Here is a 13025-nt window from a genome sequence, read left to right on the forward strand (position 1 = left end):
AAAGCCTGCCAAGCTGAAGGACCATGAACACAAAAAGGCAGATGGTTCGTGCGCAGCAGGCAGTCTTTTTCTGCCAAAATTAGAAGTTCGTAGGCGACATTTCTTCAGTATCTGACGTATTGCTTTGCCTTCACGCTCCCGTGACGTAGACGCGGATCCAGATAAAATAACGCACAAGAGCACATACCGTGAAAGGATGGATCACCAATCATTCTTGCATACTTGTTCACTTCACGTTAATAATTGCATAACATATGTCGATTCGGTGGAAAAGATTGGACGTGACATTGAACGAAGCACTTCTCCTACACAGCATGTATTCCACAGCAGTGAGACGGCCCAAGTAGTCATCGACATTTCCACCAAAAAGAACTATGGGATGGTAAAGATCTCAAAAATCGACACTGGCAGTATTTCAAAATGTCTTCCACAGGATAACCGAGGCCTACACTCAAGCTGAGGGACCTCAACATATGCTGGAAAAAAAGTGAAGACATCAAGGTCCGTTTTCAGAACAGAGTATTGGTAAAATCGCTCACTTGTGTCTCAGACAAGCTTTCAACTTCGCTTACAAGGCAATTCTTTGGTCAATCATGGATCACAGAAGCAACCGCAAAAGGGTGCTTATATCGCAGGGGGGCTCGGGTCATAAAACAAGGCGTATGCAGGCGCTCGCACCATGTAAGTAGCATCTAGCGCATACATATAGAAACTCATGTCATACATTATTTACCAATCTAGAACTTAGACCGATTAAAGCCGTTGGCCTTAATTTGTTCTCAACGAATATTTAGCCCGATGTTGCTCTCGTCGTTGTCCGAGTTAGCTGCCCTTGTTGATTCCCTTCGGAGAAATGCCACTCGGCCCAAGCAGAAGACAAGAGGGCACAAAAGTTGAGTTGACGTATAAGCCTGTTCATGTTAGAGATATCTCTGAAAATGCTTCGATACATACAAGTAACATGCTTTGATAAAGTTGGTCACTAGTCATCCTGTTCGAGACCAAATGAACGTAGATAATCGTACCATTGGCTAACTGGCAAAGCGCTGCGGCCGCATTAGAGATCACGAACGCAAGCAACAGCCTTATGTACCTCAGATCATTCCCGCCTGCCCGTTTGTGTGCATTTATGAGTGTGCTGTGAAGTTTCGTTCCTGTTGTTAGTTAGTAAGAGATGCTGGGCTGTGGGGTGCCGTGGCCTTGCCTTATACTCTATGTGAACTCCAGTGTTACAGTGACCAAGCATGCTCCATATACGTATGAAGTTGTCCAGGTTGGGCTAGCGGAATAGCGAAGGTTTCGAGCAAGTTAAGTAAAGGGTGAGCCCAGACAATATATGATGAATGGAGCGCCATACGTTGATCGCCACGTCAGCCTGGAGGGTACTGAAGAAAAGTGGCTCCAGACACCTGAAATTTTGTGGTCATGTGACCGCTATGCATGTGATGGCAGCCAATGTGATTGCTACCTGACCAAAACCAACGATGATGGATAAAATCTTCTCGAAGCAGGTTTCTCCTTCTAATCTGCACCTCGAGATTTCGACGTATAAGAGTAAAAGGCTCATGAGCAAGCTGAAGGAATGACTAATCGTAAAGCCAATGAGAAGTGTACGCTCCATGACGGATTCGGGATGATGAGACAATGGTTGGTCGACAAGACCTACTCTTTATATCTCCAAGTCTCCCCACACACAATGGGTCAGTCCAAAAAATCATCCGATGGTGAATAACAGGGCAGGAACGGAACGTTGGCGTCGTAAAGTGCGATCGTTGTAACGACTCTGCACACAGCAAGGCTGTGGGGCAGACTAGCTTACAGCAGCTAGAGGCAAAGCTAGCTGGCTGGCACTATATATATTATACTACACAAAGAATACTTGCTTAAGTATTCTTGTGCTTACCTTTTGGTATACCTTGGAGATGTCACGTAATATTGATATCAAGGGCAGGGCGCTCATCCATTACACTGGTTTCCTTGACTTTTCTGCTATTTTTTGCCTGTCCAACAGGTGCAACAACAAAAACATGACCTGGATAGAAAAGTAGAGCTTCAAATTTGATCCTAACAGGGTGCCAGCTTATTGCAATGCCTCAAGTTCTCAAAATGTGAGTTTTTGCCCTGAAAACTTGGGTGATGGGGAACACCAAGCATTTTGGTATGCGGGCTTTTTTGGCAGCCGCGTGTATGGTTACCAAAAACAGGAAGGCACATAATGGCCTTCTCAAAATGTTGCCATGACAGATGGCAGATTGGATGGGAGAACTTGTTTTCAACATCCTATGGTTGTATGTGGAATCAAAAGCAAATTGATCATAAATAACCCGTTACATGTGTGAATTTCCATGAGGCTGGACTACACCCAATTTCCCTCCATAACGCACTGCCACGTCTATAAATTACTTGTTATGCCCTTCTGGATACGTTCAAGCTTCGCCGCCAATTCGTTCCACACTCGCTGCTGGTCCCTCCACCCCTCCTGGCTCAACACGTACTTCGATGGCTGCGTAACCACACAATCGCTCACATATTGCCCATGCGACTCCGGACCCAGAGATGCTGCATGTACAAGATTTCGGCTTCCGAGTTCAGCACTGCGCGCCAAGAAGAACTTGAGGATGGTGAGTCCCCAACCAGCCTCGCGCGCAAGCTCACTATGGCACAAGCCAGGGTTGACGCAGTTGATGGTGATAGGAAGCTGTGGTGCGCTCTTCTTCTCTGCCAGCGCACGGATTGCCAGAACTTCTAAGAGTTTGGAGACTTGGTAGCGTTCCTCCATGGCACCTGACATCTTCTCAGGCTTTGTGCTGAGTGTCTCGAAGATCTTGCCATCGGGCGCTTTACGTTCCTCGAAGGCTGCCCAGGCGTGGACTTCTGAAGTTGTGATAGTGAGGTTGGGTCGGGTGTTGAACTTCTCTGCCGTGTCCTTGAGCTTGGACAGGAGAGATAAAGCGAGCAGGAAGGTGGCGATCACGTTGACGGTGACGGTCGATTCTTCGCCTTCAGCTAACTCCCACTTGCCTCGCGCAACACCGGCGTTCAAGAGTGCGACATCAATCCTATCCAACTCTTTTGATGCCTTGGCTGAAAAGTCAAGAACACTTTGGTAGGAAGACATGTCGAGGTGCATTACTTTGACAATGCCTTGCTTCCGTGTGCTGGACTCGATCTCGCACTTCGCTGCTTCGCCTTTCTCAATGGAGCGTACTGCAAGGATGACTGTAGAGGCACCAAGCCGAGTAAAGTGTCGTGCTGCTTCCTTGCCGAGACCGACATTGGAGCCAGTGACGATGATGGTCTTGCCGGTGTAGTCGTAGGTGGGAGATGGGAGAGAAGCGAAGAGTTGGGAGTAGATGAAACCCATAGTGGTGAAATATTCAGACTGTTATTTTGAGGTGGTGTTGTTGTTGATTAAGAGGTATGGATACGGTATGAGGATTCCTGGAGAGAAGCTGTACTTCGTTTTGTATTGAAGCAGAAGATGAAGACGAAGGAACCTTTTTATACACTACCTTTCATGATGCCGGACCCTTCGACTTCCTTCACAAGGCTCTGTCGGTGCGACTAAACCCTACTTAAAGCCGCAGTCTAACCTCCGTTCGTATATTCCCACAAGCGAACTGACGCAACCTTCGGCCACAGAGATCTCAGCCGCAGTACATCCGCATGAGCTAGTGCTGTTTTCACCGCGGGAGGATAGCGTCGCGTGCTTATGCATTTCGGGAACCGCTCCCTTCGGCGGCGTTAAGCTTTATCGCCGTTAAGCTGCCAGACTCGAACTACGAAAGAGACCACGCATGATGAGGTGTATCGTCTACAAGCCTTGCAATCCGAATCTGGCTTCGTCCGGTAATACTATTGAGCGAGGTTAAGATTCGAGCGTTGCCGTTGATGCGAAAAGTGGCGTTGCGCCTTCTAGAGCCGTGACAAGGAAGGACTTGATCCGGACTTTCGTTCATAAGATTTACTAAGGTGTAGGGACGAGGCGTATCGCACAGAATAAACAGAAGAGATGATATGAGGATGCATCATAAGCACACCCTTTGCGACGCGTTCTCACGTTTTCAAGTGCTTAAGTGATGGTCACTGCTGCCGTCAGAGTGCTAGCCGCCGGTTCGGCTATGGATCGGTTACGTACCTGCAACTTTTCGCTAATCCCGATTTTCATCAAAACATCATCAATCCTATAATTTGGGAGTAGCAATGGTCGTGGGTGGAAATGTGCGCTATTTTCCAGATGTTCAGAGGCCAGGCTGACAAGCTCTAGGACAGGAGTACGCCTGCCGTAGTTTCGCTGGTCGCAGGTGGCATTGCAGGAGGTGTAGAAGGTTTTCTATCAGTATGCCGAGCATGTCTGTCGAAATGATGCAGATCTGACTTTGAATATAGTATCCTTTCGAATTTGCAAAAACCAGAGTGCAGCTGAGAGCTGAGAAAGGGCAGCCGACTCCACGCAACCCATTCTTGGTGGTAATACAGGTCTATCAAAGAGAGGGACTACGAGCACTATATAAAGGATGCGGGGCGCTTGTCTTTGGCTCGGTAGGAAAAGATGCCGTACGTTTCCTATTCTTCGACCAAATCAAGGAGTCATTTGCGGATCCTGCGACGGGCACATTGTCACCTGGGCGCAACTTGCTGGCTGGCATGACCGCCGGTGTCGTGGCATCCATAACTGCAGTAACACCAACTGAGCGGATAAAGACCGCTTTGATCGACGATGCGCGTAACGAGAAAAGATTCCGATCAGGCCTTCACGCTACACGAGTCATTTGGAAAGAAAATGGTATTCTTGGGCTGTACAGAGGCTTTGCAGGAACCACTCTGAAGCAAGCATCAGCAACAGCATTCCGTATGGGCACCTACAATATTCTGAAAGACTACGAGAAGAAGAGAGATATGTCACAGAACACCGCCGTCAACTTTGCCAACGGATCGGTCGCTGGTGTCATCACAACGCTTGCAACACAACCGTTTGACGTGATCAAGACTAGGTCACAGAGTGCGAGGGGGACAAGCACTCTTGAGGCTACCAAGAGCATTCTTCTTGACTACGGTATCCGAGGGTTCTGGAAGGGCACAACTATGCGGTTGGGACGAACGGTCTTCAGTGGCGGTATCCTGTTCACGAGCTACGAGGCCGCGGTTAAAGTCATTCTACCAATGTACTCAGGGGCCAAACACACGAAAGATGCTGACGCGGAATAACCTAAATCTATACGTCTACCATTTACCGGTTTATACAAGGGTATCGATGTGCTTCCCTCGCCCAAGGGTAGCAGCTCATGCCTTCCCCTCAAATTCGTCGATCACGCTGACTGGCTTTACAAACTTGCCCAATGGCTTGTACTCAAGATGATTCAGACCGAAGGCGTTGGGGCCACCGATCTCGATACCTTTGAGGCTTGTCCACCGTTCACTAGCAGTAATACCAATGACCAACACCTGCAAGCCGTACCTATACTCAGGTGTTCCAATCGCCTCGCCGTTCTGCGCATCAATGACCGAGATCAAATCTGGCACGATGGCGAGCACGTCCTCATTGCGTTCCTCGCCAGTCTTGCTCTCTTTGCCATCATGCATGCGGATGGCAGCGATGTTCTCGTTCTTGAATGGTATCTTGACCTTGCCAGAGAATTGAGCCTCGGTACCCTCGATGATGACTTCGCCATAGACGTGGCCCATCCAAAGTTTGCGTTCAACACCGACGATCTTTCCCTTGAATAGAACGCGACCTGTTTCTAGCCCTCCGACAGCATCGATGATCGACTCAGCGACACTGTCGATTCTGTTTTCTTTTCTTGCTCGTGCGACCTCTCGACCTATGCGCCATGACAGCGATATTGTGTATTCAACCGCCCATCGCCTCGTCTCCTCACCCGTTACTGGGGCATCGGCTGTCCCGACAGCACTTCCCATCTGGCTCAGAGCTGATCTAATAACTTGTTCGACCTTCAGGTCGCTGGTCGCTGTAGGCATGTAGAGCGTGTTACCGTTGCCATCAGCGACACATACTGGAGCGAAGACGATCTCGCGCTCCCCAAATACAACAGGTGTGGTCTGCCACTTGGTTGGATAAGCACGACCCATCCAGTCGCCATCTACACACGGCACATTCATGTTCGACGATGCACCTAGAACGAGACCTTGAAGACCGTTCGAGCCTCCAATCTCTAGAGGAATCACATGGGTTGCACGACCGCCCTTAAACAGTTCATAGAGACTGTTCTGAGCATCCATCATCTCATCAGCGGAGAGCTTCTCGATACCCACGGTTGGACTTCCGACACCCCCGCCACTACCCACTAGGTCTTCATCTTTGAGATCGTCTGGACTGACGACTCGTACGGCATCACCTGCTCGCAGGATCTCGCGTACCCTCAACATCGTGGAGTAAGGCGAGCCGCCGCCTCCGGTACCTAGGATATAGCAGCCTATGGTGATCCAATTGAGGTCCGTTTCGGATATCCACCATTCGCGGTTGACAACCTTCGGCTTATAGCCGACGATGTCAACCTCGGGAGCTGCATCGTCTTCAACAGAGATGTCCTCAGTCGATGCCGGAGTGATAGCGTTCTGTGCGTTCTCCAACTCTGTCGCTATATCCTCTCCAACTTTCGTAAGCTCGAGGTCTGCGAAGCCTTGTGCCCGAGAGAAATCGAAATCGCCAGCCGCTCTGACGACGAAACGCGTCTTGTTCGCCACATATTGCAGCGGCAGCGTGTCGACTTCCACAACCTCTATAGAATCAGCCAGAGCGCCTGCTTTAATGGTTCGCTCCTTCGCTTTTTCAGAGATTTCGGCTAGCAGCTCCTTCTCAGTCTGCTTTTCAGTCGACTTGACAGTGTCTACGACAACACTGACTCGTGCCATAGCAGCACCGATTGCGTTCGCCACGCCTGACCACTGTGGCTTGATGACACGGCTCGCACCTTTCAAGCTATCTGGTGCTACCACAGCACCACCTCCAACAAGTAGTACAGGAAGATCTTCCGGTGCAGTCTTCATTGTGTCAACGATGCGCTCCAGCATAGCCTTTGTCTCGTTCCTGAAGTCTAAGATGTCGTTCTCACTCAGCTTGCCTCGCACTTTATCCGGATCGCCAATTGTGACCTCAGACGAGCCTGCTACGGTGTAATCAGTAGCCGTAGGTACATCTCCACCAAAGACAAGAGCTTTCTCTGGCAGTTTATAGCCCACTGACTCCGGGCCTACCTGTAGTCGGTCTCCGATCCTCCTAACCAGACTACCACCTCCAAGACCTATACTCTTGACATCCGGATATGAGAAATTCATCCTGACGCCAGAAAGCTCAGAGTAGGCTGCTTGTTGGCGTGGAAACCCATTGGCAAGTAGTAGGCCGACATCCGTTGTCGTTCCACCTACATCAACTACCATTATCGCCTCACTGTTCTCTTGCTTTCCTATTAAGAACGCAGCACCGCGCATGCTGTTCGTGGGGCCTGAGGAGAATGTGCGGATAGGTAGTCGACTTGCCGCTTCGCCACTGAGAATCGTGCCGTCATTCTGTGTGATGAAAACGGGACAGTTCAATCCGAGCCTCTTGATGGGAGACTGAAAAGAGGCGATAGTTTTGCGTGCAAATGACAGAATCGAAGCATTGAGAATCGCAGCATTCTCTCGCTCCAGGAAACCGAGGTTTGCGACAGCCTTGCTGAGCACAGTATCTACTTTTTCGCCGAGTTCACGATTGATGATTTCTGCTGCGCGCTCTTCTTGCTTCTCTATCGTGTCAATTGGACTGAACACGCCATTGACTACGATGCTCCTGATGCCCTTTTCTTTGATGATCTTGCACTGCTCTACGATCTCTTGCTCTTTGATGTCGGATATCAGACTGCCGTCCACCTCAAGACCTCCTTTTACCAAAGCATAGTGTGCTAATATGATCTTTCGCAGTGAAGCTGGCCAATCCACACATGGAGGCGCATGCTTACTGAAGGGTCCAGAGAGGCGCAGTACAGCGACCGGCGATAGTCGAGTTGAGTCCCGCGTTATCACTGCGTTCACGAAATGTGTCGTTCCAATCGTAACGCTGGCTACCGAACTGGGGTCCACAGATGCGGACTTGAACATGGTAGTAATTGCATCAGCGATTCCATGACTGGGGTCTGCCGTAGTGGGTGCTTTGTGCCTGGAAACATTACTTTAAACAATCTATTCTTTTGAAGAGGAGAGGATAAAGGTTCTCATCATGTGCCTCCGCCGATAGAAGGGGATTTACTCACCATGCTACAATGCCCTTATCAGCCTCACCTGATCTTGTAGGATCTATAATGACTCCATCGGTATTCGTGCTATGAAGTGAAATCAGCGGATATAGCATTACGTCATAGGAGACTCTTACCCGCCAACATCAACGCCAATGCGCAAGTTCTTTGGAACACCCATGGCTCTAGATTTCGATGCAACTTTGTATAACAGATGGACCCAATAACAGGACGAGGGGTGTAGGAAGCTGGGGACGGTTCGATCAGATAAGATCAAACTCCGTTTGGTGGGGCCTGCCGAACTTCGGGAGCCGTCAACCGTGACTGCTTCCATAGCTTCCCCAAGTGCTCGACTCTCCACCTCCAACAGCATCAATTCATCCGTCTATCATGATAAGGCAACATTGCGTTCGCTATGTGTATGCTCATTTATGCTATCGATCATGGCGCCACCTTCTATCTGATAAGGTACTACGTACCCCTCACCTGGATTTCCTATCACGTTCGTCGCTTATCATCCCCGCGTATCACGGCTTCCGCATTTGAGAAGTAACGCCGAACATTTCGACATGGAGGTTGGCTTGGCCTGGACGTTAATGCGGGACTTGAATGACAATTTCCTGCCTTTTCAACATCACTCTGATGCCTTGTTCGTTTGATTTCTCATCATCTCTGGCGGTTCGCATCTCAGCATGACTTTGAGGCGGAGATTAGTATCGCTCGATCAGCACATACGGCTCAAGGGCGATGGGAGCCGACATGAGCAGACCAACGCTTGGAGTAACCGCGACCTGATCCCGTTACCACCAGAACGACGAACATGGTACCTCAAACTACGTTTCTGCTCTGGGTGTAGCTCTGACAGCGTTGTAGGGGTTGGTTCAACTTCTTCGGCTTTTGGGCAATAGCAAGCTTGAACGTCGCGAACTGGCAAACCCCAAGCATTTACTTGAGTACGTAAGAGCCGTGTCAAAAGTATCCCACAGGCTAATCGCTCGTAGCACTCGGCTTGTCTGTCCCTCAGGCCATGCTCGTCATCGTTGTTAGCAGGCTACTTGTCGTCTTGTTCTCCGTTTTAATCGCCTGGATCGGCTTGAAGTGGCACATCGGATTCACTGTACAAAACCGATACTCTTGGGGTATGAGAGGGAGCTTCATCCCACTTTCACAAAGAATCATGCTTAACTTCATCTGGAACGCTGTGCAATGTACGTCGCCACCACTTGTCGAATCTGAAAAGTGTCTGACTTGCGACAGGTTGGAATGGAGGGCGTCTGATTGCAGTATGCTTGACAGCCATATGGCCTTCTTTTGCACACATGCCAAACACATTCGGGCCAAGTATGCCTACCACGACCGATCAATTTGTGGGTTTCGTTGTGTTCTGGTTCCTCTCGACGCCATTCCTGTGGCTTCGCCCGGAAAAGTTCAAGATTCCATTTCAGATCGTGTGTACTTGGTGTGGTGTCGGCATGTTAGCTTGGATGATCTGGGCACTCGCCGTCGCGAAAGGTGTAGGTTCATTATGGAATGCTGGGCAAATTATACCCGCTGGCTCTCCGTTCAACTCTTCATGGCTTATCATGGCTGGCATCAACCAGGGCATCGGTGGACTAGCGGCTGGAATAACGAACGGTTCGGACTTCTCAAGGTATGCTAGTGCTCGCAGGCACTATGTCTACAGCACAATCACTAGCTGTTTTATTACGGGCATTCTGGTCTCATTCGTAGGTCTCGTCACTGCAGCTGCAGCACAGAAGATCTATGGCGAAGTGTACTGGAATCCTCCAGACCTTCTTATGGTCATGATGGACAATGGAAACGGCAGTTCGAAAGCTCGCGCCGGCGTCTTCTTCCTAGCCGCAGGGTTCGCATTCACAGCGATGTTCGAGAACATATGCGGTAATGCTATCGCTGGAGGTATCGATCTGGCCGGACTGTTTCCTCGATACATTGATATACGCCGCGGCGCCATCATCACCTTCGTTGCTGCATGGTTTGTACAGCCATGGCAGCTTATCAACCGCGCCACGACCTTCATTGCTGTGTTGTCATCATTCTCCGTCTTTCTGGTCCCGATCATAGGTATCATGGCCACTGACTATTACTTGCTGCGGGAGAGGAGGATCACGCTCACTCACTTGTACAAGACTGCTGACTCTTGCTACTACTTCTGGAGAGGGTTCAACTGGCGAGCGATACCAGCATGGATATGCGGATGGGCTCTGACTATTGGAGGGCTGATTGTTACCGTTAGAGGGGATCTTTCCCCACCACGGGCATTGGTGCAGCTGTACTATATGGCCTTCCTCATCGGTAAGTGTGGTATTGTGTACGAAGAGAAATGGATACTGAACACCTGCCAGGCTTCTTCATAAGCGCTATAGTCTTTTATGTTCTCAACATCGTCTTCCCAGTCCCTAGTATGGATCAGATGGACTCGGTCGATGTGTATGGAACGTTCACCGCAGCGGAAGCTCGACGGATCGGCGTTGCCCCACTTGAAGAAGGCCCATCAGCTGTTGGTATCACTGGCATATCCGTCGAACCAGATCTATCGGAGAAAGACGCCATGGGTGAGAAGAGAGTATGATGTATGGCGTGTGAAGGGCAGCAAATCCGAACCTCTCCGGTACAGCATCGTTTCGCGGTGATGGTCCCTCAAGCTCGTCGTTATCAAGCGCCATGATGAGAGACCTTTCTTGTTTGTGCCTAATCGATGCTTTCACGTGAAGCTATGTACAGTTGGCTGCGAAGTTTAGATATATATCTCTGACGTGACTCGGCATACCCGGCGCAAGTAAAGTTCTTGGCTTCTCTTGTCGAAGCATCTAGTCGACTAGAGACTTCACGAGCATGACTGAAAAACGAGTAACAATCTGTAGCCCCTGAATCAGGTCCACAGCCAAGAACGGTAGGCGCCGGCGTTGACATGCGCAAGCTTGCTTTGTGCTGACGCTGCATTGAGTTATGCAGATGATACTGTCTTTGTGGCGTCTGCGAAGCTCAAGTTGGGTGGGTGTCGGGAACTCTTTTGACGCCTACAGTGACCATAGAATTGTCTTGGTCTGCGCTCATTGGTTGCGCAATGCTGCCATTGCTGCCATCTATTCGTGCTCGGGCAGGACTGCCAACGTACAGCGATCTCCCATCATGACTGGAACAAGGCTCATTAACAGATACGAGGACCAAGTCTACCTCCCCTTGCATTGCATTTGAAAAATTAGGATCGGGTTTGTTAGGGTTGTTGTTGTTCGTGTGGACCCTGCCGGCAAGCTTTGTGAAAGGGAAAGCGCGCGACCAGCCACTCCCGCCTCATCACCTTGCGCTGATCTTCCTGCCGCCGCCGCCTTCCGTTAAGCTTCATCTCCAATTCTGTTCTCTTGGTTATGAGCAACGCAGTGAGCGTGCATTTGCATCTACGTCAAACAGTGGAACTCCTTGCGCATCAATCTCCCAGCCTCAAACTCAAATGGCGGCCCGATTTGCAGTGCAAGGCTGACTGGTTGGTTGAGTACACCGCCCACGCCTAGAAGTCACCGTCTTGTCGCGATAGGGGTTCCGTGTGAGTTGGGCAACAAGTCGCAATCTCTCGACAGCGACGCGTAACGATCAGCGATGTAGTCGTTGGACCTCCACCAGGTGGATTTGTACTGCAGCGCAACACCTCAGCTCCATCATAACTACCTCAGACACAGCCTTCTGGAACACACGTGGAGGAGAAACAACTTCGTCGAGGTCAAGATAGGCTTTTTGTCTAAGGCTTGGGCTTGGCTGGAGGAAGTCAAACATGAGAGTGGGCCTCGGGCATTGTTGAGACAGCATCCCTATCGTTCACGGTCGTCTTGGACAAGATCTGCTGCACTCGCAAAGCAGCTAACGCATTCTCCCACGATCTTATCAGAGTGACAAGCTTACCTGGTGCGCGGCTGTGGCTTCCACGTCGCCAGGTGGGTGGGGCCGTGTGCTTGGATGAGTTTTGGTGATGCTTGGCATCAACTCCGACACAATTGGATCCGCTTTTGGCGTTTCGTCGCCCGTTTCACACCCTTTCAACGGACACCAATCCGCACTTGAGCCGCATCCAATTGGCAGCCGCCCATCTCTCGGATGTAGCATCATCCCAGTCTACAATTGGAAATCGGAAATTACCCTTCACCATCCTATGGTGATCCAAATCAGAGACCGCCAGGTCCAGCCAAATGGGGGCCCGTAACGCAGGAGGGAGTCTCCCTGTTCCGCGGCGACATCCCGCTTTCATTCTGAGCGCAAACGTCTCTCCTCACTGTTATCTCCAGTTGTGCAACAGGCTCTCCATTACTCCAAAGTGAACACCGCATCACAGCGGAGCGCTTGCCAAGCCCACTTCGGTGAAATGCATCTGGACCAACGGCGTAGTCTGCACGATGGTGAGTTTGAACTACACTTGCTTGCGCACAATGACGTTGTTTTTCTCTTCTGCACAAGCAATGACAAGTGTTGCAGATCCCGCGCGTTCAACAGCACTCTTATCTCAACACTCGAGAGATCTTGCCTGTCTAAATACCTTGGCGGAGCGGACGCTGCCAAGGCATGTGTTTCCGTTTACGGACTGGGATGAGGCGAAGACGACCTCAGAATGTTATCAAGATGCACGTGCATTGACCCTGTTGCAGAGCTTATTCGGCGCTTTGATGTGGATACCAGGAGCAAGTACGCAACACATCACTTCAGCCAAGCTTGTCAAGGAACCAATCCACCCCTACGTCGTGCTCAGAGTCGCTGAGCTAACTGCTAGAAATATCTAGTGCCGAT

At 50.2% G+C, this 13025-nt stretch overlaps 5 protein-coding genes across 5 annotated transcripts; 2 read left to right on the top strand and 3 right to left on the bottom strand.

Annotated features, from left to right (window-relative positions):
- Nucleotides 1–732: 732 nt before the first annotated feature.
- On the bottom strand, nucleotides 733–1251 carry BU25DRAFT_410541 (uncharacterized protein). Its single transcript, XM_033706318.1, has 3 exons — nucleotides 1205–1251; nucleotides 955–1154; nucleotides 733–911 (listed from the first exon to the last, which is right to left on the bottom strand). Exons 2-3 carry the CDS (start codon nucleotides 988–990, stop codon nucleotides 780–782), a joined length of 168 nt encoding a protein of 55 aa, XP_033562093.1. The 5' UTR covers nucleotides 991–1154; nucleotides 1205–1251; the 3' UTR covers nucleotides 733–779.
- Nucleotides 1252–2162: 911 nt separating this feature from the next.
- Nucleotides 2163–3787, bottom strand: BU25DRAFT_410542 (short chain dehydrogenase). The gene has a single exon (XM_033706319.1). It carries the CDS (start codon nucleotides 3362–3364, stop codon nucleotides 2393–2395), a length of 972 nt encoding a protein of 323 aa, XP_033562094.1. The 5' UTR covers nucleotides 3365–3787; the 3' UTR covers nucleotides 2163–2392.
- Nucleotides 3788–4081: 294 nt separating this feature from the next.
- BU25DRAFT_46248 (tricarboxylate transport protein-like protein) lies at nucleotides 4082–5246 on the top strand. The gene is made up of 3 exons (XM_033710524.1): nucleotides 4082–4221; nucleotides 4268–4339; nucleotides 4390–5246. The coding sequence occupies exons 1-3, from the start codon at nucleotides 4204–4206 to the stop codon at nucleotides 5206–5208; spliced, it is 909 nt and encodes a 302-aa protein (XP_033562095.1). The 5' UTR covers nucleotides 4082–4203; the 3' UTR covers nucleotides 5209–5246.
- Nucleotides 5226–8459, bottom strand: BU25DRAFT_439843 (DUF917-domain-containing protein). The gene is made up of 3 exons (XM_033709127.1): nucleotides 8369–8459; nucleotides 8250–8318; nucleotides 5226–8155 (listed from the first exon to the last, which is right to left on the bottom strand). The coding sequence occupies exons 1-3, from the start codon at nucleotides 8410–8412 to the stop codon at nucleotides 5284–5286; spliced, it is 2985 nt and encodes a 994-aa protein (XP_033562096.1). The 5' UTR covers nucleotides 8413–8459; the 3' UTR covers nucleotides 5226–5283.
- Nucleotides 8460–8599: 140 nt separating this feature from the next.
- BU25DRAFT_392339 (NCS1 nucleoside transporter family protein-like protein) lies at nucleotides 8600–10824 on the top strand (the record flags this gene model as incomplete). The annotated part of the gene is made up of 5 exons (XM_033704651.1): nucleotides 8600–9054; nucleotides 9105–9184; nucleotides 9233–9439; nucleotides 9489–10547; nucleotides 10598–10824. The coding sequence occupies exons 1-5, from the start codon at nucleotides 8924–8926 to the stop codon at nucleotides 10822–10824; spliced, it is 1704 nt and encodes a 567-aa protein (XP_033562097.1). The 5' UTR covers nucleotides 8600–8923.
- Nucleotides 10825–13025: the final 2201 nt, after the last annotated feature.

Source organism: Macroventuria anomochaeta, assembly GCF_010093625.1.
Source record: "Macroventuria anomochaeta strain CBS 525.71 unplaced genomic scaffold BU25scaffold_15, whole genome shotgun sequence".
Taxonomy (NCBI): domain Eukaryota; kingdom Fungi; phylum Ascomycota; class Dothideomycetes; order Pleosporales; family Didymellaceae; genus Macroventuria; species Macroventuria anomochaeta.

Bases quoted from the DNA above. Each gene is read 5' to 3' on its own strand.
- BU25DRAFT_439843 (XM_033709127.1), bottom strand. From the start codon at position 8,412: ATGGGTGTTCCAAAGAACTTGCGCATTGGCGTTGATGTTGGCGG. The intron at 8,319-8,368 runs GTAAGAGTCTCC...TTCACTTCATAG, and splicing joins ATTGGCGTTGATGTTGGCGG to CACGAATACCGATGGAGTCA. The intron at 8,156-8,249 runs GTGAGTAAATCC...TAATGTTTCCAG, and splicing joins GATAAGGGCATTGTAGCATG to GCACAAAGCACCCACTACGG.
- BU25DRAFT_46248 (XM_033710524.1), top strand. The intron at 4,340-4,389 runs GTATGCCGAGCA...CTTTGAATATAG, and splicing joins GTGTAGAAGGTTTTCTATCA to TATCCTTTCGAATTTGCAAA.
- BU25DRAFT_410542 (XM_033706319.1), bottom strand. From the start codon at position 3,364: ATGGGTTTCATCTACTCCCAACTCTTCGCTTCTCTCCCATCTCCCACC.
- BU25DRAFT_410541 (XM_033706318.1), bottom strand. From the start codon at position 990: ATGACTAGTGACCAACTTTATCAAAGCATGTTACTT. The intron at 912-954 runs GTATGTATCGAA...TAACATGAACAG, and splicing joins TTTATCAAAGCATGTTACTT to GCTTATACGTCAACTCAACT.